This window comes from Cherax quadricarinatus, chromosome 1, assembly GCF_038502225.1.
Source record: "Cherax quadricarinatus isolate ZL_2023a chromosome 1, ASM3850222v1, whole genome shotgun sequence".
Taxonomy (NCBI): domain Eukaryota; kingdom Metazoa; phylum Arthropoda; class Malacostraca; order Decapoda; family Parastacidae; genus Cherax; species Cherax quadricarinatus.
This window is the reverse complement of record NC_091292.1, coordinates 94190725-94213822: the sequence shown is the minus strand read 5'-3', so window position 1 is coordinate 94213822 and position 23098 is coordinate 94190725. Positions and strand designations below refer to the sequence as shown.

Genomic DNA, 23098 nt, shown 5'->3' with positions numbered 1-23098 from the left:
AAGAAAATATCATAGATGGATTAATGAAAATGTCTATATTAACGTAAAATAAGACATTTAATGTGCCCAAGAGTGATTATTATTAGTACTGCGTAATAATTTGAGATCGCCGTATTAGCAGAATGCCATAAGGTGAAACGCCGAAAAGCGGGACCCTACTGTATTTATGGTATAATGGAGAATTACTCATTGTACAGGACTAGCAGCCCAATTGCCTTGAACTCAGTTATGGCTGTGGAGGCTTTTATCAGGACCCTACTGTATTTATGGTATAATGGAGAACTACTCATTGTACAGGACTAGCAGCCCAATTGCCTTGAACTCAGTTATGGCTGCGGAGGCTTTTATCATCTAAGTTAAAAGAAACTAGTTTACAGAACAAAATTCCTAGTGGCTAGTCATCTAATCCCAACTGGTTCACCAATATCCAGTCAGTGGTAGTAACTGTAGACCTATAAATAGGTTCACTCTGATCCTTGCACTGGAGTAATCCTACCTTGGTGGGAAACAGGTGTTAAATACCCCAAACAGTGTGTATCTTGAAATATTTCTAACAAAAGCATTTGTACTTACCTACTCATCTTCCTAACCTGCTTTTCCATTTATTTCCTTATGGGCTGCTGCTTTCCTCCTCTAGAGAAATGTCTTCCAGCAAGTTGGGCTTCAGCACTTACAGTATGGCTGTTGAGTGGATATTGATTGCAAGTGTAGAAACTGTGCACTGTATATCTTCCTGTCTGTCTGTCCTCATTTCCAATGTTGACTATGTTTTGCTGTATATATACAGCCATTCCAGACACTTTATTGAACATATGTCACACCCATCTTGGAGTACACAGCAACAGTATGGATCACATGCATACCTGAGAAAGTTTAAGAAACTGGAAAAAGCGCAGAAGTATGCAACACGACTAGTTCCAGAGTTAAAGGGCATTAGCTACAAAGAGGCTAAAGGAATTGAAGCTAAGGACAAGAGAAGATGATAACAACATACAAAATACTCAAAAATTGGCAGGACAGGCTGTTTGAAAGGAAGAAAACAAGTACTTGGGGGCACAGCTGGAAGTTAAAGAAACATGATTCACAGGGATGTCAAGACATTATTTCTTCAGTCTCAAGAGTGATCAGGAATAACCTTGTAGTAGTAGTAGTAGTGGAGGCAGATTCCATACATAGTTTTAAGAGCAAGTACAATAGGGCCACAAGACTAGGCAAGAGTGAATCTGGCAAGCAGAAAGGGGAGTGGTGGAGCCAGGAGCTGAGACTCAACCCCTGTAACCAAGCTTACTGAGAAAGTGACGTCATACGCCAAAATGACAACAAAGGATTTGGAACACTACCTTGGCCTTGCTTGAGACAGTAGTGGCAGGCTTTGAGAGTACTGACACTAATTTTGAAAGAAGTTCTACAGTGGGTAAAATACTATCAAACTGTTTAGCATGCTACAAAGAAATTCTTTGTGAAAAAAGCTACAGCCACCCCAACCTTCAACAGCAAGTACCTTTGATATACCTCTGACGAGTTTCAAGTCTCGCTACTTTCAGAGCCCGGCCATGGGCCAGGCTCATCTGGTGCTTGCCTGGTCAACCAGGCTGTTGCAGCTGGAGGCCTGCGGCCCCCACATATCCATCACAGCCTGGATGATCTGGCACCTGGTGAAGATTCTTGTCCAGTTTCCTTTTGAAGGCTTCTGCACTTGTTCTAGCTGTGTTTCATAGTCTTACCATTCAACATTATAATAATCCTAACTAAGCCCTAAACCCACAGGGGTTATACAGCACTGTTTACCATTCAACAACTTTCACCATAAGCAAAGGATGAAAATATTTTAAGGTTAGCCATACAGTATTGTAGCATTTTTTATATTTTTTTTGCAGTTGTTTTAAGCCTAGCACTATTGCACACTTGCACTGGCAAGTGAGAAAAAAGGCTGTGATTCGCCTTAAGATGATATTCGCTTTAGGGCAGTAGTCTCAGACCTAACCCACTTTAACCCTTTGAAGGTTTCGGCCGTACTAGTACGGCTTACGACCCAGGGTTTTTGACGTACAAGTATGCCTAAATTCTAGCCCCCTCAAATCTAGTGGGAGAAAGCTGGTAGGCATACATATGAAAGAATGGGTCTATGTGGTCAGTGTGCGCAGTATAAAAAAATTCCTGCAGCACACAGTGCGTAATGAGAAAAAAAAATCTTTGACCGTGTTTTTGGAATAAAACAGCGACTTTGCACTGTATTTTCGTAAGGTATTTATTGTTGTATTCTAGTTTTCTTGGTCTCATTTTATAGAATGGAAGACATATTACAGAAATTGAGATGATTTTGACTGGTTTTACAATGAAAAGTACCTTGAAATTGAGCTCAAAGTAGCAGAAATGTTCGATTTTTACCAAAGTTCAAAAGTAAACAAATCATGCCAAGCGTCCAATACACGTCAACTGGTGAATCTAATATTCTTTCACAAGTGCGCTGATATTATTTATACCATTTTTACACTAATGCTGCAGTCCGCATAACAGTAAATCTTCTATTTTTTGTAAGAATAAAAATTGAAAGTGGAAAGCCAAAGAAATATAAGAGGGGCCCAGGGATGTGACTAACGAACAGAGGAAATGTTATTTTAGTGCCAGGAATGTCTTTCTTGTTTATTCTGGACCCTATTTGGAAATTGGCATCATTTGAAATTTGTGTGAAATTGGCAAAATTGCTAAATTCTGACCACTGTATTGGATAGTTGAAATCAGTAAATGGGTGGTTTCTTGTACTCATTCAATAGAAAAAATGGAGTTCTAGAGAAATAGTTATGATTTTTGTCGACTAGTATACTGGAATTGGCCTAAAATAGAGCTCAAAGTTGGCAAAATCGCAGATGCATAAACATCGTCGAGACCGCTAACTTCGCGAGAGCATAATTCCGTAAGTTTTCCATCAAATCTCATACTTTTGGCGTCATTATGATCGGGAAAAGATTCTCTATCTTTTCATTAGAAAAATAATTTTTTTTTTTTAAATTTGGGGGACCCTGAGAACAATTCTCGGAGAGGGCCTGTTGACCCTCAAAGGGTTAATAGAAAGGTATGCCTGTGCTAGTACGTCAAGACATATTGACATCGCTTGAGCACTAGTATGTTGGAGACAGTTAACAGATTAAACAGATACCAGAATTATGGAACTTCAGTGTCCAAGAGGTCATCCACACCTGTGAGGAGTTTCTGCACCACCTGAGTGTACCGTGACACTTAAATGTCTTAAGCACTCCTCAATCCAGTGGTTGAATGAAAATGTCGTATTTGGTGGCAAAAACACTACCTTCACATATGAATCCACATTCTGCAAGAGATGAGGATGATTACTGGAATGATCCTGAGTGAGGAGAATCTTTAGTAAAAGGTTCTTTCTTGCTAGGTACATCTTGACTTAAGGAATAAAATATTGTTTGAACTACTTGATAAATAACACCTCATTCATCCATGGGTTCTGGTTAAACAGCTAAATAACAAAGTATTTTTACCTTTTAAAACATGGGGATTTCTGGGAGCAATAGGTATAGGCTTGAACTTAAAATCACCTGATGCATTACAATAGAAGTTAAATGATCACTTGCTGCCTTAATTTACACTTACAATTTTCTCTTGCTTGCTGATGAAGATCTAGATGATGGCAACTTCTTCCAAATTACATCAAGTCTCATCATCATTAAACACTTGCTCAAGACTGTAGTTTGAGGAAAATATCCCACCCCACCTCAAAGCAGTTTTTCCACTACAACATACATTTTACAAAAAAAATTAAATAGCGAGTAATTGTAACTGCAAGTTATGGTTGCATGAATTATAACATATTAGATAGTGGATAGATTTAGTCTTATCTATCTACTTCCATGAGGAAGTAGAAAAGAAGTCTTCATAAGCCACACGTGTCATAAGAGGCAGCTAAAATGCCGGGAGCACAGGGCTAGTAACCCCCTTTTGTATAAATTATTAAATTTAAAAAGAAAAACTTATTTTTTCTTTTTAGGTCACCCTGCCTTAGTGGGATACAGCTGGTTCATCGAGGAAGAAGAAAAAAATTAACAAACTGGCTGTCTCCCACCAAGGTAGGGTGACCCCCCCACCAAAAAAAAAAAAAAAAATCATTCAGAGGTATGCAGATACCAGAATGTCCCTCCAAACAACAAATATCCCAAACCCCTTCTTTAGAGTGCAATCAGTGTACTTTCCACCTCCAGGACTTAGTCTGGTTAACTGGTATCCCTGAATCCCTTCACAAAATGTTACCTTGCTCACACCCCCAACAGCTCATAAAATGGAAATAAATGGTATAAAATACCAACACAATGGAAATATAAACACATATGCAGTATAATGTGATCCTTTATTGACAACGTTTTTCCCACACAGTGGGCTTTTTCAAGTCACAAACAGATCTACCAAACGTTGTCAATAAAGGATCACATTATACTGCATGTGTGTTTATATTTCCAGCTCATCAAGTCCCAAAAACAAAACCATTTGCCTCCACTCAGTCCTATCTAACATGCTAAGACAGACACACAGACACACACACACACACACACACACACACACACACACACACACACACACACACACACACACACATACATACACACACACACACTCACCTGCAATCACAAATAGTAAAGTACAAAAAAAAACAAAGCATGCAAACACCCTCATTCACTCTTTTATATATTTTATTGACATATTAACACTCTAGGGAAACAAAACAGGTAACAACATAAGAAATACTTTATTATTTACATGATATATCTGTAAAACAGCAAACTGTGCATGTGTTATTTATTATTCATTTACTTATTGTAGATACAATCTTGGCATAGATTTGAAATAAGACTGTCCTTTTGTACAGCTTTTGGGTTCCTCTACACCAGGCACCCAAACACAGAAATGATACCACTACTTAAGTCATAATAAATAAGGTCAGAGAGTTTGGATTATAGGAAGGACACTTTCTGTAAGAGATGGTCTTGTATGCGTGAGTGTTTGTGTGGTTGAGTGAAGTCTCGGCCAAACTCCGAGTACCTCCATACCCCAACAACCCTCGTCCAAGGCAAGAACACACACAGTAAACGTGTAGGTGGGAGTATGTGCTGCACACCACAGCTTTAAGGAGAAATCCACTTCAAGGATCACTTCTTTAACAGAGGAGTGACAATGGTATCATTAAATCTATGCGAGGGAAAATCCTAAATGATGTGAAAATTGACTGATGTTCATGACATGGTGGAAGATGAAGAGCAGAATTATCTGGCAAAATAATGAACACAAAAATGAAAGTTAAAAAAAAAAAAAAGTTATGTAAAAAAATTCAACAAATCATATTAAAATAAGATACAAGTGGAGTTAAAATATGCCAAGAAAAATGCTATCAAGAAGATAAGGAGAGAAATGAAGGAGTTACAGTGAATGAGAGAGATATGAGTAAATTAACAATAGGAAAGGTCAATTAAGTGACTTGTTTGGGGTTGAGACTGTGGAGAATGGTAACACGCACATTAAAGCAGAGTTCCCTTATCTGACAAGTCCTGGCCAATGGAAGGCTCTGAGGCACAGTTCTTGATCCACAGTAAAACAATAATTTACATGCACCCCATTATGTAAGAAAAGATGAAAACAAAATCATAACTGACTAAAAAAAATAAGGTCAATGAAATAATGGCTAATTAAGATATGAATGATTACTGAGGCATGCCATGTTATTGTTAACGTTTGAGGATTAAGTTAGGGAGTTAGGATCACACTAGACAAACTTTCATGGGGTGCATAATCCACTATATATTCATGGATGGATATTGTACTGTTGCCATTATTATTCACTAATGGCATTTACATATCACATTTCTACACACTCTCCTTAACACAGAAAATAGTTTGTCTCAGTTACTCTAATTCTCTTTAACTGGCTCAGAGCCTATGGGAACTGCATAATTTTGTGCATATTTCTGTTAAACAAATGTTTAAACCATAAATCAATACTGCATAACACTACCTAACCTGAATTTCTTCTGGTAAATAAGTAAAAGCAATAGAAATGAGGCAGAGATGTGTGGTAAGTGAGCAACCGCATAGTTTCCTATCCCAGAAATCAACAACCACCACTACCTGCTTGGCAACAAGACTACACCCAGATCAATCACCAAGTAAACTTGACCATGGAAGTTCAGCTGTCCCATTTCACCAGGGACACAAATTCTAACTCCACCAAAAATATATTAAATAATGGAACATGTGCTTTCAACATTTTAATAAATTTGTAAACAAACAATATTGCAGTCATTGGTTCAACTTCACAGGTGCAGAACCAATAATTAACCAACAATTAGTTAAGAACATGTTGTACCAGTTTTGGCTTTGTCAATTAAGGTTGAGCCTATGTATTTGAGAATAAACAACAAAAAAGGAAACCGACAATGCACAGAATGGTGGTATCCTCCAGTGCTCGGGCATACTAGGAAGACAATTTGTGTACACACCAAAAGGAGCTTGTGTCCCTAGTGAGCTTTCAACCACCTACCCTCATCACCCACTTCTGGTTACCACCTGGTATCAACATGGCAAGCATTTCTGACAAAAGGACAAACATCACAAAAACAAAATTTACATGGAAAGAAACAAGGAAATATCAAATCATATTCATCTTGAGTAGCAAGAAATATCAATGGCTTATATGAAATGTGTACTCAATGAGATGAAAATATTATACAACATATGAAAATAATCTAATATAAAGGATGCAGTGATATGAATGAGTGAGAAATGACAAGGCAGGAGAAAATGAAGACACCTAGTTATAGTTGTGTTGATATATTTCATCACAGAGAACACAGTTTGTCAGATGCAACAGATGATACTTTGTGAATTATCCAAACAATATGGGAGGACTTCTAAAACACCAGCTGCCAATGCATCTGTTGTAAGGGACGGGAAGAGACAGTCCACTCATCATGATCAATGTCCAGTGGCAACCAGAGTTAAGGAGATTATTAAACAGACAACCAGAAGAAAAAAGTAAAAATTATCTTTCATCAGTGATATGAGAATAAATCTCATTTAGGTTTGTGACAAGAAAATAATTTAATGCATTCATGGTTCAATATAATTTAGGACTACAAGTACAAATATCAACTTTATATCATCTATAACAAGCATATGAGCATCCATAAAATTAAGTATACTTAACAATATTGCCCTAAAAGGGCAAAATAATTCAAAACATTGCCATACATTTGTCATTATCAACTTTCGTTACTTACAAAAGTTCAGGATTTCCGTGGGAATTAAAGCCCAGTACAAAGTACTATATCAGTAACATAGTTATGGTCAGTACCATTATTAAATCTCAAAATATGTACAAAAATATACATCTGGCAGGGAGTGTGTGCTCAGTTACATGCCACTATATATTTTTTTTTAAGTTACCAAACAGGCCAAAGGACCAGGCAGGTGTACAGTGGGCACAGCACATGTGAAGCAACCCCTCAGGAGCACAACCTTTGGCAGTTTCTTGGACCACATTTATTCAGATGTCATTGTATAACCCTCTCACAGTTCTGCATTACTCCTATTAATGCATTTCCTGACGTGTAATATTAATTTTCCTCAGTCTTACCTTCCCACAGAGGAGGAATTGCTGTCTCTATTTCAAGGTTACCTCACTGCTGGCCTATAACAAGTGTATTTTTTTTTTTGTCCCTTGTTCAATATTTACTGTGCCAAAGATACTATAGCTAAAAAAAATCTATTGGTTAGGTAACCAAATTTCATACCTCACCTAGTGTCATGATTACTATTCATGATGTTATTCTGGCCATATTAAGCATATAAATAGTTACTCTCAAGTACCATAAACATAGGAGAATGGTTTTTGGAGAACTTTTCTGGAGAATGGCCATGAATGCACTTCAACATCATAAGAGCACACAAGGCATTGTCTTCACACACATGGACCTCTCAGCAAATTTGTACATTTTGGGTGGGAAATATAACACAAAATAATAATAATCATAAAAAAACATTGAGACTACTTGTATAAAATCATCCATAACTAAATTTAATGATAAGGCATCACAGTTGTCACACCAGGAAGCCAAATGTTTGGGATCTTGGGCTCCCATGCTGCATGTTAACTAGCAAGACATAACATTAGCCTCATGTATTTGCCACATTTACTGCAGTATTTAATTAGCATAACTTATTCCTATGCCTTTCATCTCCAGTGAGATCTGAGAACAACCTATAAAAATTTCACATAGCCTGATTACACTACACTAATCAACTTATTCATTTCCTTGAGTATCTGCATCCTATTGAATGAGTTACTTCATAGTATGCAAAATATGCTCACTTATTTGATGACAAGGCATAGAGAACTGTGCAGGAAATCAGATTTCTTGAGATTGCTACACCAGACATTCCATTGCCCATTATGCTGAATCTCTTCATATCTTCTTTCAAGTTCTTCTGGAGCAGAGCTGGATGTGATCAAACAAACCCTGGGTGTTAAGAACAGCAGTGGCAGATCCTAGATGTGCACAGCAACAACTAGTCCTTGAGTCTGTGGAGGCCATACTGCACGTAGCACACAAGTTCATACAAGGAAGAGTGGAGGGTTAATGGACTAACCTGACGGTCCAGCTCTATAAAGAAATCTGTAAAAAAAAAAAAAAAGAAAAAAAAAAGAAAAAAAAAACATAAATAGGAATGAACAAATGTTAGGCACTACAAGTTGCAAGTAAAATACATGTGAATTTGAATGTACAACTGGACTCCTGAATTCATAAGCTACGGTTCTAGAGGTCTCTTGAATCTGGAATTTCCTAATACAGATTGGTCAGGAACTAATGACTTAATATTCGTGATTTTCCTAAGGTTGAATTATAAACATTTTTCTTTATTTTTTTTTTCTTTTACAGAATGCAATGATATTTTGAGTTCTCTTTATTTACTCATGTGTGTGGATATTTCATGATATGTTTTAAAAGAGACTGGCTAAGAATTGTAAATTAAATAATTACATAGTTTTGTTGGCTTGTGATAACCACCACTGCTGCTCGCTTAACTGGACATGTCAGTGGGTGAGGTGCTCAAGAGTGGGAGCTAAGCTCAATCACGCCACATCCTACCCTTCACAAAATTACCCTCATCACTGCCTTCCCACACTATATACCCAGGTACTAGATACTCTTCACCACAACAGTGAAGGAGTGATGAGCCTAGTAAATCACCATAACAATGAGGGAGTGACGAGCATAAGTAAAGACAATGCTATTAATGAGGTAAGAAATGAATAGGAAAGTGAGAAAGAGAGAGGGAGGAAATCCAGCTGCTGCCCATCCCCATACGTTTGTTATCCAAATCTTCCCACACCACACACCCAACCACACAAAGAGGAAGTGGTGAGAATACACAAAGAGCATTTTGTGTACCATATATATAATAAAGAATACTGTATTAGGTACAATACAAGAGAAAAGGTGAGGGGCGCGAATAGGAGAGTGAGAATGAGAAAAAGAGGGCCACAGTTCAGGAGCTGCCCTTCTTTTACCCAACTACTGCAGTAATCACAGAACAGGTGGAGCTCAAACCCACAGCAAGCTAGTCCTAAAAATAGCAGGTTAATGTGCTGTCCACTGGAACCTTTTTTTTTTTTTAAACATGTCAGCTATCTCCCACTTAGGAAGGGTGACCCAAAAAAGAATGAAAGAAATGCTTTCACCATCATTCACATATAATCACTGTCTTTGCAAAGGCACTCAGATACGAGAGTTTAGATGTCACTCCAAACAGCCAATATCTCAAACTCCTCGAACATTAAAATGGTATAAAATACCGACAGGTTGTTAGGTAAGACACATATGCAACAGTTAGATATCTTTATTATATTGTTTCAAACTTTGGAACAATGCTCTTCTCCAGACTGAGGGACTGACCACCTCAAAACTTTAAGGGTGATGGACTGATTACATCATCTTCAAGTCTCTTCTGCTTCTATCAACTTTTCTGTACTCGACTGAAGAAGCCTACTGTGTAGGCGAAACGTTTCATAATAAAGATATCTAACTGTTGCATATGTGTCTTACCTAACATCTCAAACTCCTCCTTGAAAGTGCAGGTATTGTACTTTCCACCTCCAGGACTCAAGTTCGGCTAACCAGTGACCCTGAATCCCTTCACAAAATATTACCCTGCTCACACTCCAACAGCTCGTCAGGTCCCAAAAACCATTTGTCTACATTCACTTCTATCTAACACGCTCACAAATGCCTTCTGCATGTCTGAGCCCCTTGCACACAAAACCTCTTTTAGTCCCTCCTTCCATCCTTTTCTAGGATGACCCCTACCCCTCCTCCCCTTCACTACAGATTTATACACCCTCCAGGTTGTGCTATTTTGTTTCATCCTCTCTAAATAACCAAAACACCTCAACAACCCCTCTTCAGCCTTCTGAATAATACTTTTAGTAACTCCACACCTCCTAATTTCCACACTACAAATTCTCTGCATAATATTTACACCACACACTGCCCTTAGACACGATATCTCCACTGCCTCCAGCAGTGGAGATGTGATAGGTTGTGAACTTTTGTAATGAAAGGTGGAAATTAATACAAAAAATTATTCACAAACAGGCAGCAGTAACACAATAAGTGGGGAAGAGAAAAGTGGACTACTGTACTAAACATGAATGCATTTGAGAAAGCAAAAACCAAGAAAAATACAGTATAGCCTCTCCTCACTGAGCGATGTACTCGTTTACTGACAACTCAGATTTGCAATGGGCTCTCTGACCAGGATGCATACCTAAATAATGTAGAGCTGATTTCCTCTATTCTGTTTAATATACAGTACATTACTGTATAAACATTTAAAAATGTGCCAGAAATGTTATAAATGGTGCAAAGGTGACAATAAAACAATATCAAAGATGGTTGACATAAACCCACTACCATTATTGTATGCTCCTCACTTAGCGACGAATTCGTCTACCGATGGTGTCTTAGGAATGGAACTCTGTCGTTGAGGAGAAGCTGTATTATTGTAATGAAACAGCATGGGGATATTTGTTGTTGTTGTTGTTGTTGGAGGTTTATAGGGCCATTACAGCTTACGCCATATTGAGTCCAAGTCAGCAGTTGGCCTTCCCAAGCCGTAGAAAACCATGAACAAAAAATTTTCATGCTTAAGCTGCCTTTTTTAAAACATTATGGTGTGAATCCTCAGTCAAAACCATAAAGGAATATGGTATATATTGAAAAGAAATATAAATAGTGATCTACAGTATTAAAAAGTCACAATTTCTATTTCTCATGCAGACTGTAAATATATTTGCACAAATTGCCTTTATTCAGTAAAAGTAAGTGCATTTTACACTTCTGGCTTTACCAAACCTTAGACTGGGAACATAAATAAGATTTTCAATTTAAAACTGTCAGATGGTTTGCCTACAACTGGCCCAGCTTTGAAAGCAACATTTTCACATGACCCACATGCTAAGCGAGACTTTTACTCTATATGTATTTTCCAATCCCAGTAAACAAGATTATAAATACCGAGCTATAATTGGTCATACTTAGTTGAAGAACTTCTTTTTACATGCATGCCGAAATGAGTGAAGAATAAAAATGACACCAAATAACATTTTTATATATTAATACAGACAGTGATGTGGCCCATAATAAAGCAATCATCCATGAATGCTACAGATGTCCACCATTGGAACCTGTTTTCATTTAAGTACAGAAATAAGACAATCTGACAATCAATCACCCATTGATATACATCTTCAATATGAACATATTACCTAAACTTCTCTCGTTCATACATCTGGTGACTTCTGCATCCCCTATTTTATTTTACCTGCATGTCATGCTTGAAATATTAATGTTAAGTAAATGTATACAATAATATGAACAAATATAAAAAAAAATCTAACCTTGCATGCCATTTTGAAAGACATAGTGGTCTGCTTCTATCCACATATCATGAGCTGAGGCAAGGTGGCTAGAGAGCTGGTTCTGCTTGATGATAAGGGCATGGATGTGAACAGGCACAGGTACAGCAGGTACTATGGCATGCGCCCCCTGAGGCGGTTGTGGATGAGGGGGTGTTTGACCAACCGGAGGAGGAGCAATACCTCCCTTAGAGCGTGTGCCCTCTGTGCTTGTGGTGTAACCTGATGATTGAGAGCCTTCTGAACCAACTGATCCAGCAGGCGAAGGGGTCTGTGACAAGTGAGAAGGAGAACCAGTGGCTCGTTGACCCCCCCACTGCTGACCGCTACTGCCAGCTGTTTCAACACTTCCAGCTTTGTTGTAACTCTGAAAAATTAACTACTGTTGAAAAAACCTCTGTAATAATTATTACATTCATGGGGGAGTGCTAAACCCAAAGGGGTCATACAGCACTCTAATAAAACACATGAGTTCAAGCCCCACCTGTTACGTGATTTGTTTGCAATCATGTTATTTATTGACATTGTGTACTCTTTCTAGTAACATTTGTTGAAACAGTAAGGTATTCTCATTTGTTGCTATCTTTCTTCTTTTATCAACAAACCGGCTGTATCCTATTGAAGCAGGGTGGCCCATAAGGAAAAATGAAATACAGCATATTAGTTGCCTCTTATGACACGCATGGCTTACGGAGGAAGAATTCTGTTCCACTTCCCCATGGAGAATTTGTTGCTATCTAGTTCTTAAATAGAATACTGTACAATGCATTCTGATTTCCTCTCTTTGGGAAATAAGATGAAGCAGAGGGTTCTTCCGAGTCCTACTCTGTCATCACAAATCTTTGGACCAAGTAATTTAAAGGACTTAGGCATGTGGGGTTGTTTGTCATGCTAGAAAAACATACACTAATAATTTGAAAGGTGTGACCCTATTGTTCGTTGCACCTTCTTAATGTGCAATGAAAATAAGCTCAGAATTCATGAAAAACATGGAAATGAATAAACTCTAAGCCAAGTATATCTAAACTACTTGCCTTTCTTTCTTTCAACTGGCATTTAAGGTAGATCAATCAATTTGGAATTTAAAGGTTTAACTGCATCAAATAAAACTCACGAAATCGTAATGACACGATTGCAAACAAACCATACCACAGGCGGGATTTGAACCCGCGGTCAGAGAGTCTCAAAACTCAAAACTCCAGACCGTCACGTTAGCCACTGGACCAGCTAGCCACAATAAGATTCGTCCAACTAGGTATATTTCTACACCATAGGAAGGTTAGCATAGGCACCACTATGACCACAAATGCAAGTTTTTACAGACGAATCTCCAGCTAGTGTGGCCGTGACGAACTCTAGCTCAAGTCCCTTCACTGCCATCAACATGACTCACGAAATCGTAATGACATGATTGCAAACAAACCATACTACGGGCGGGATTTGAACCCGCAGTCAGAGTCTCAAAACTCCAGACCGTCGCGTTAGCCACTGGCCCAGCTGGCTAATGCGACGGTCTGGAGTTTTGAGACTCTGACTGCGGGTTCAAATCCCACCCGTGGTATGGTTAGCATCAAATAAATATTCATAAATCCATTTAAGATATGCACTATCTTTTATATGTTAAATTCTCAATTTTTCTAACACAATCAGAGACTGAAGAATGAGGATTAATGTAATTATGGAAATCAGTCATCTTGATTTGGGTGACTAAGTTTTACACAGTATGTAATATGAGAGAAAGTGCAGCAGTGGATTTTGTTTTACCATACAGAATAAAAAGAAAATGTAATAAACTGAAATGAGTAGTGATGTATTAATATATACAGCAATGGCAAGGGAAATGTGAAAAAGAGAAATATTAATACTGATGTGAAAAAAGGATAACATCATACTCCTTCCACTCTTGACTTATGAGAATTAAACATGGTGACAGAATGCACCTACATCTATATTTTTATGTATTGTGCCTTCCAGAATGAGAGAGAAATCTAAAATTTAAGCTATGATAATAAACTAAGGAGAGAATGTGATATAAGTATGGAGGCATAAGAAAAATTTTTTTTTAAGGATGATACACAGATGAGAAAACAACTTACACTATGACAAAGGAAAAATGAAGGATTGCTTGCTAACTGGATAGGCCTCTTAATGCAATAAGAGGTATAAAACAGGTTAGAAAATCGTATTTCAATATAACTTATTCCTCTGCATGTATTTGTACCTTTTTTTTTTAGAAACATCATTTCTACATCCATGTTTTACTTTCACAGATCAAGCTTAAAAGGAGTATACCATCATACAACTTTTCTTAGAAATCAAAAGTAGTACTTCTTTCATAACCCTTCCTGAGCATTCCATTATTTTTCTTCCTTGCACTAGTCTCTATATTATATATAAACCCTCCTTTTGGTCCATATTATATATATTCTACTGATCTCAATGAAATTAACCTTTTTCAGTATTTCTCAGAACATTTCAAACAAAAATTATTTCTTTCTGCAGTATACAAAATGTAGTTTACATGTAATAAAATATTAAGCACAAAAGAAAGCCACATTTTATCAATTTTATTCTGTAAGAAAGAGCAAAAATATTAAAATGAGGAATGAAAAGTAAAAGCAATTTTTTTGTCTTCAGGTTCCATGAATCACTTAAAGGAATAGCAAATCATTTGTACATATAGTACTTTAATCATTTTTATACCCAGTTTAACCCATTGCCATTCTTCCATGAGCATGTGCACCTTCTCTCTCTCTCTCTTGCTGAATGCACTGAGCACATTAACCTAAAGCCATATAAACAGAAATGGATTAAGATTAATACTACACAAGAGAAGAAGAAAGTTTACCTGAAAGTATTTATTGAGCTGCCTCTGGTTTTCCTTGTGTTCATTCCTCCGCATCTTATAAATCTTTAACGACAGTAAACTTTGACATCGCAAACTGCAAAAAAAAAAAATAAAATAAAAGAAAAAATTAAAAAAAAAAAAAAAAAAAAAAAAAGCTACCACTAGATGCTTAAATACCTATCATTAATGTTTTTTGCCACAATGCCTGTTATCTAATGTATCCACATTTATTAAAAGACAAAATAAGAGAGGAAAACTTTCTCCTCACCCTATCATTGCAATTTAAAAAAGTAATCCTACAAACCCTCTCGAAACTCTGTATTGTTTACAGGTATGCAGTGCAGTATGCACCAGTTATCAGACATTTCTAGCCAAGAGCAGTGAATATATGTACATGTATAGTATAATTCACAGCAGAGGGGGAACATTTTGATTTGATATAAAAAGTAATTTGATACCTTTTAAGGTAATTGCTTACCTAAACTACTGATATGATACATTTACCAACAATAAACAATAGTGTTGGATTTCTGATGTAGTTCTGATTAATACATAGTTACTTTAAAGATTTTGTTGTTTTAATTACTTAATCCTACCTTTTCCGAGACAGGAATAATTCAGTGTCAGTACATCATGCACAGCATAGACTGTGACAAGTCTTAAAATATAGGTACAGCAACAAGTATTTGTTTCTTTTTACAAATATGATTATTTCACTAAATTAACCCTTTCAATGTTACTCACGTAAGTCAGTCTTAATTATAGCATCCTCACTTATGATGTGACTGGAAATTTTTGGCCTAGACATGAAATAATGGATCTGTGCAGCAGGTGTGTACAGTATATAAAAAATTCCTGCCCCATGAAGTGCATGATGGGAGCAGTTAACCTTTAAACATGAGTTTGGTTTAAAATAGCATATTTTAGGGCAGTTTTCATAGTTTTATTGGTGTTGCTTAATATCAATTGATAGAATGGAAGACATACTAGTGAAATAGCAACCCATCTTCCCAAGAAATGTCACTTTCACATAGGGTTTACATCTCATTTCTAAGTTGGGTTGGGTTAGGTTGGGTTACATAAAGTTACAACAGTAAACTTATCAACATAAAAGGTGGTAAAAAAGCCTCCTAAGAGAACAGAAAATGGGCCCCCACTTTGTGTGGCTGATATAACTCTTATTATTTTTCAAATTTTCAAGGTGCCATCACCTCCCACCCATTTGATTGTTTTTACAACAGTGCCATAATGTCTGTGGCTAAGAGGATGGGCTGGAAATAGACACGATTTTGTTCATTTTTCAGACCAGAAATGGCTTAAAATGGGAAACTTTTTTTTTTTTTTTTTTTTTTTTTGGAGGGAGGGAGGGGGAGGTGTTTCTCAAAAAGGGTAAGAGCCCTACTTCCCCCTCTCTTCGGCTTAACCTTACGTTTGATACATCCTTGAAGAGTTTAGAAAGATTTTCTACTTCCTGAGCCTAGCCTTGGGCCAGAATTACCTGGTGCTTGCTTGGTGAACCAGATGTTGCTGCTGGCAGCCTGCTGGCCCCCATATCCACCACAACTTGATTCCTCTGGCATCTGGTGAAGATACTTGTCTAGTTTCCTCTTGAAGACTTCTACACTTGTTCCAGCACCGTTTCTGATATCTTCTGGTAAGATGTTGAATGGTCTAGAGCCACAGACCTTGATATAATGTTCTCTTGCTATGCCCATGGTGCCTTTGCTTTTCACTGGGTTCATTCTGCACTTCTTCCCATATCTCCCCCAAGTACTTTTCAGGTACACAATATGTTTCTGTCTCTCCTCTGCTCCAGTGACTTTAAGGTGTTCTCAGTAATTTAAATGGTTTATTATCTCTATGTTGGCTGTAAATAGTCTCTGTATCTGTTCCAGTAAGTTTGTTTTATGTTTTTTTTTTATCAGGCCTGGTTCAATTACTGAACAGCCTAAACCATGACCAATTACTGTTTAGTTGTATTTCAATAGCTGAATAAAACTTTGATCTTTTGTGATGAATTCAAAGTGGAAGGCAAGTGTTATATGGAACATGCCTTGGGACACGATTAATGAACAGAGGAAAGGTTGCTATAGTGGCTGGAATGCCTACAGTGTTAACTTTCAATTTTGTATTAAAATTTGTTACGCGTAAAATTAACCAAATTACCAAATTGTGGGTACATTATACGGTAGTTCTGATAGTTGAATGGCAGTTTCATGTGCTTAATAAATGTCACTGGGCTTAATAAATGTCATTGGGCTAAAACAGGCCTCAGTGGGCAAAAAATCACTGATGCATAAATTGCACCAAGGCTGTCAATTTCATGCCTGCATAATTCCATAAGTTCCCATCAAATTTTGCATTTTTTTGTGTAATTACCTTCAGATAAAGATTCTCTAACATCTTAGAAGATGAAATTATTATTATTTAAAAAATCTACAAAGGGTTAAATTTAATTGGAGACCATGCAACTTCTGAGGAAAAAGTTCACTTGTACATACAGATTACTGTACAAATATGTGAATGGATGAGGTGTAGATCATTTGCCAGTGGTCCCCCTCATTTGCAGAGGAATGTTGATTTCAGTGCCACCTCTCGCCCAACATTCGGAACTACCCTTGTAGGGGGTAGGTGACAGGTAAATCAGACACATATGCAACATCTGGGTATCTTTAATGTAGACATTTTGCCAACCAATGACTTTATCAATACAAATTCTAGGGCATAATTTGAAGACAGTAGAACTATATACAAAAGATAAGGTAATCAGTCTCTCAGTCTTGGAGTTGGTGTGAAGATCACCGGAGTCATGAAGAATCTTCTAGCCATGAAGAATCTGGAGATTCTTCATGACTACGGTGCTTTCACACCAACTCCAAGGCTGGGGGACTGATTACTTCATCTTTTGTATAAAGTTCTACTGTCTTCAAATTATGTCTTAGAATTTGTATTGATAATGCCACTGGATGGCAAAACATCTACATTAAAGATACCCAGATGTTGCATATGTGTCTAATTTTCATCCTGCTGGTATTGTATACCATTCATGTACAGGTGACAGGTAGTCCAGTAGATTTTATTAGGACACTTGAATACTTGGTTTCCTGAGGCTTGTGAGCATTTGCCCTCTGTGTTACTCAGTTTATTTTAGTGTTGAACCATCTCTTTTCGTAGCTGTTACCTGTCTTGATTTTTTACCCTTATGTGTTAGTGTAACTTAGTAATATTTTATATTTCTCACTTTTAAACTGCCATCAGCCTACTGTGTGAAAACAATGTCCTTTTTGTAATTGCTGTCTTTCTCCCCCTCAGCCCATATGCCAGACTCTTGAGTCACTTGTTTAAGGCAAAGGAGGCTAGGGCTACAAGGCAACAAAGTGTGGTATGAATTCCTTAGGCAACTCCTCCCTCAAATGTTGTGGTGGGCAAGAGCTGCCAGCCTTTACTTAACCTCAGCAAGGCATCTCACCATTGGTGACTGAATTGTGTGCACGTGCACAACTTGAAGTTACACCAAACTAGTCTATAATATATTCATGTAGTCTCACAACCTGCCTCACTACTTGTTGAATAGTGTCCATGTTTTCTGATTCTGACTTTCACATCTCTACATGCAGCGCTCACGGTTTCAAGGTTTACTGAGAGTAATGGCACATAGAACAATACTGTATCCCAATACCTGTGACTGGTTAAAAAGTTTTCTAGCCTTTCTGCCCAACCTGGGGTCACTTCTGGCCCTAGTGGGCTATTGGTGGCCCACAACCATCAAAGCTTGGTTGATCTGGCACTTGGTAGAGGTATTGATTCAGTTTTATTCTTAAAATTTCTACACTTGTTTAGGCAATGTTTCTGATATCTGCTGTAGGAAGAATGAATAGTCTTAGACTACAGATGCTAACACAGTGTTCTCTTAAATGTGCCCATGACACCCTTGTTTTTCAATAGGTCTATTTTATACCTCCTCCCTTATTTCTTAATCCAGTAAACTGTAATGGCAATGTGAAGATTTAGGAAAGAAAGCCCAAATATTTTTCATGAATATTATCATGGGTGTCTCTTTCTGACTACAGTGAGTAAATTGAGATTAGTGTGTTTGTATGTCTGCTATTAGGAGAAGAAAAGGAAAAGGCACCAGGACCATGCATTGGAGTACTGAGCTAGCACTAAGTGAAGCACAGTTAGAGAGAGTAAAAGAATTTCAATGGGAGGGGTAAATGTGGGTTAAATCAAGTGTATAGGAAAGAACTAGAGTGGGTATAAGAATTATGTGGATTAGAATAAAGGTGGGATGCCAGTAGTATATTATAGTAAATGTTTATGCACCTAGGAAAGTGTGTGTAAAGTGAGGTTTTGGAAGACAAAGCGAATGTTTAGGGAGTTTCAAACCATATTAGAAAATTATTGTTGCAGGGGACCTAAATGCTAAACTGGGAGAAACTGTTGTGGAGGGTGAAGAAGGGAAGTTTGGAGTACCAAGAGTAAACAATAAGGAAAGTCCTCTAACTGAATTATGTATACAAAAAGGTTTTAATAATAGGCATTAATTATTTTACAAAAAAAAAAAAGATAATAAAAATGTATACAAGATATATAAGTATGATAAGTTATGGCAGGAAAAGAGAGAATATAAATGTATTACTTCAAGGATTATGTGGAGTAAAATAAGGGTTGGATGTGAAAAGTGGGTTATAGTAAGCATTTATGCACCTGGAGAAGAGAGAAGTGTAGAGGAGAGAGAGAGAGATTTTAGGAAATGTTGAATGAGTGCATGGGGAGTTTTGAACCAAGTGTGAGAGTATTTGTGGTTGGGGATTTCAATGCTAAAGCAGGTAAAAATGTTCTGGTGGGAGTAATAAGTAAATCTGGGGTGCCAGAGTAGTAGGTAAATCTGGGGAGATGGAGGTATTGGGCAGAATGCGAGAATATTTTGAGGAACTTTTAAATGTCGATGAAGAAAGGGAGGCGGTAATTTCATGCACTGGTCAGGGAGGTATAACATCTTTTAGGAATTAAGAAGAGCAGGATTTAAGTGTGGGGAGGTGCGTGAGGAATTACGTAGAATGAAAGGGGGTAAAACAGCTGGAACTGATGGGATCATGACAGAAATGTTAAAACCAGGAGGGGATATAGTGTTGAAGTGGTTGGTATTTTTGTTTAATATATGTATGAAAGAGGGGAAGATACCTAGGGATTGGCAGAGAACATGTATAGTTCCTTTATATAAAGGGAAGGGAGACAAAAGAGATTGTAAAAATTATAGGGGAATAAGTTTACTGAGTATACCAGGAAAAGTGTATGGTACAGTTATTACTGAAAGAATTAGAGGCAAGACAGAGAGTAGGAGTGCGCATGAGCAAGGAGGCTTCAGAGTGGGTAGGGAATGTGTAGATCAGGTGCTTACATTGAAGCATATATGTAAACAGTATTTAGATAAAGGTAGGGAAGTTTTCATTGCATTTATGGATTTAGAAAAGGCATATGATAGAGTGGATAGGGGAGCACTGTGGCAGATGTTGCAAGTATATGGAATAGGTAGTAAGTTACTAAATGCTGTAAAGAGTTTTTATGAGGATAGTGAGGCTCAGGTTAGGGTGTGTAGAAGAGAAGGAGATTACTTACCAGTAAAAGTAAGTCTTAGACAGGGATGTGTAATGTCACCATGGTTGCTTTATATATTTATTGATGGGGTTGTAAAAGAAGTAAATGCTAGGGTGTTGGGGAGAGGGGTGGGATTAAATTATGGGGAATCAAATACAAAATAGGAGTTGACACAGTTACTTTTTGCTGATGATACTGTGCTTATGAGTGATTCTAAAGAAAAGTTGCAAAGGTTAGTGGACGAGTTTGGGAGGGTGTGTAAAAGCAGAAAGTAACTGTGTCAAATACAAAATGGGTGTTGACACAGTTACTTTTTGCTGATGATACTGTGCTTATGAGTGATTCTAAAGAAAAGTTGCAAAGGTTAGTGGATGAGTTTGGGTGGGTGTGTAAAGGCAGAAAGTCGAAAATGAATATAGATAAGAGTAAGGTGATGAGAGTATCAAATGATTTAGATAAAGAAAAATTGGATATCACATTGGAGAGAGGGAGTATGGAAGTAGTGAATGTTTTCAGAGATAAGATTTGGGAGTTGACGTGTCAGCTCCAAAATGAAGGATGAGGTTAAAACCATAGAACTGATGAAGGAAAAAAAATGAGTGGTGTGTTGAGGTATATGTGGAGACAAAAAAAACTTTATCTATGGAGGCAAAGAAAGGAGGGTATGAAAGTATAGTGATAATATCTCTCTTATATGGGTGTGAAGCTTGGGTCGTAAATGCTGCAGCAAGGAGGCAGTGGAGATGTCCTCTCTAAGGGCAATGTGTGGTGAAATATTACGCAGAAAATTCGGAGTGTGGAAATTAGAAGGTGTGGAGTTAAAAAAAAAAAGTATTAGTCACAGGGCTGAAGAGGAGTTGTTGAGGTGGTTTGGTCATTTAGAGAGAATGGATCAAAATAGAATGACTTGGAGAGCGTATAAATCTGTAGGGGAAGGAAGGCAGGGCAGAGGTCGCCCTCAAAAAAGTTGGAGGGAGGGGGTAAAGGAGGTTTTGTGGGCGAGGGGCTTGGACTTCCAGCAAGTGTGTGTGAGCATGTTAGATAGGAGTGAATGGAGACGAATGGTTTTTGGAACCTGATAAGCTGTTGGAGTGTGAGCAGGGTAATATTTAGTGAAGGGATTCAGGGAAACCGATTATTTTTTTATAGCTGGACTTGAGTACTGGAACTGGGAAGTACAATGCATGCACTTTAAAGGGAGGTTTGGGATATTGACAGTTTGGAGAAATATGTTATATATCTTTATATATGCTTCTAAACTGTTGTATATGGGTGCCTCTGCAAAAATAGTGATTATATATGAACGAGATGAAAGTGTTGAATGATGATGAAAGTATTTTCTTTTTGGGGATTTTCTTTCTTTTTGGGTCACCCTGCCTTGGTGGAAAATATATATATATATATATATATATATGGAACATAATAATAGCAGTTTGTCAGACTATGCATTAATAGATAAAAGGTATACGAGTGGACTCCTGGATGTACACATTATTTAGTGGTAGCTACAATGAAAGTATGAGGTAGATGGGTTACAAGAATGTCATCAGTGGGCAACAGGGAGGTGAGAGTGAGTACATGAACCCTAACACTGTACACGACCTATACACACGAGAGAGAAGCTTATGAAGATGTTTCGGTCAAACTTGGACCATTTACAAGTCGTACTAACACACGAGAGTGAGGGAACCAGTATATATAGGTGAGGGGAACAGGGATGGGACAAAGAGAAAAAGAAACAAGGAAGTGGAGAAGTAGAGGTAATGCTGGTAGTGGAAGTAGTAACAGTAGAAGTGTTAGTAAAAAGTAGTGGGAGTAGTTTTAGTGGCACAAGAGACAGAAAGGGGAGTGAAGGGAGGCAACAGTAATGGAAGTAGTATTAGTGGTAGTAGTGTAATTTAGTGGTAGTCATAGTAGTAGTAGAAGTGGAATAAGTCTAAGGACAAGAAAAGGAGAACTGCAGGATATCTAATGGCCCACAAGGGGTAGGACCAAAAATGGGAAGGAAAAAACTGAAGGACAGCACACCTAGGCAGAAGAAAAAAAAAAAAAGAAAAAATAGAAAAGAAGAGGTAGGGAGATGAGGTAAGAAAAAATCAGGTCAAGTCACAAATGTTCAACACACTAGTACACAGGGGACCATAATGTGTTTGATGTACTTGAACACTTAATTTTTTGTGCCTTCAAATATGCCATCTGTAATATTGTTAGACATGGCTCAACAACCTTAGTCTTCTTGCCTTTGAAAAAAATCTAAGACCAGGCAGGTTCATGCAGTGCATCATGTGTAGCTGCCCAACTAGCATAAATAAACAATGAAACCAGGATTTACTGTTCCTACACCAGTTTCCCTAAATTTATTATAATTTCATGATACTAACTGGAATTTAAAAAAAAAAAAAAAATATGTAGGTTTAGACTACAAAAACCTACTACAATCAAGTAATGTGAGTTATTTCCATGTTTTGATGAGTATTACACCTTGAAATAATTGCAGTATTACAAGATTTCCTTGTAAATATATACAGTGGAACCCCGAGTTTCGGCTGCCCTGAGTATCAGTCGCTTTGAACTTAGACAGCTTTCTTTGGGTAAAGTTTGTCCCGAGTTTCACCCTGTGCCCTGTGTTTCGGCCGGCGTACCAGACTTGCCAGTGCAGGCAT

The 23098-nt window shown here is 37.5% G+C and overlaps 2 protein-coding genes across 8 annotated transcripts in view; one reads left to right on the top strand and one right to left on the bottom strand.

The window, feature by feature from the left end:
* The window catches only part of LOC128686024 (TNF receptor-associated factor 6), a 103648-nt gene extending 95090 nt beyond the window's left edge, over positions 1-8558 (top strand). For both annotated transcript variants that reach the window (XM_070084385.1, XM_070084404.1), the window contains exon 8: positions 8495-8558. In XM_070084385.1, coding sequence (XP_069940486.1) covers positions 8495-8520 — 26 coding nt within the window. In that variant the 3' untranslated portion in view covers positions 8521-8558. The remainder of the gene's footprint in view (positions 1-8494) is intronic.
* Positions 4754-23098, bottom strand: part of lilli (AF4/FMR2 family member lilliputian) — a 470466-nt gene continuing 452121 nt past the window's right edge. For all 6 annotated transcript variants that reach the window (XM_070084351.1, XM_070084359.1, XM_070084377.1 and 3 more), the window contains 3 exons: positions 14838-14931; positions 11972-12356; positions 4754-8687 (listed from right to left, as the gene is read on the bottom strand). In XM_070084351.1, coding sequence (XP_069940452.1) covers positions 8581-8687; positions 11972-12356; positions 14838-14931 — 586 coding nt within the window. In that variant the 3' untranslated portion in view covers positions 4754-8580. The remainder of the gene's footprint in view (positions 8688-11971; positions 12357-14837; positions 14932-23098) is intronic.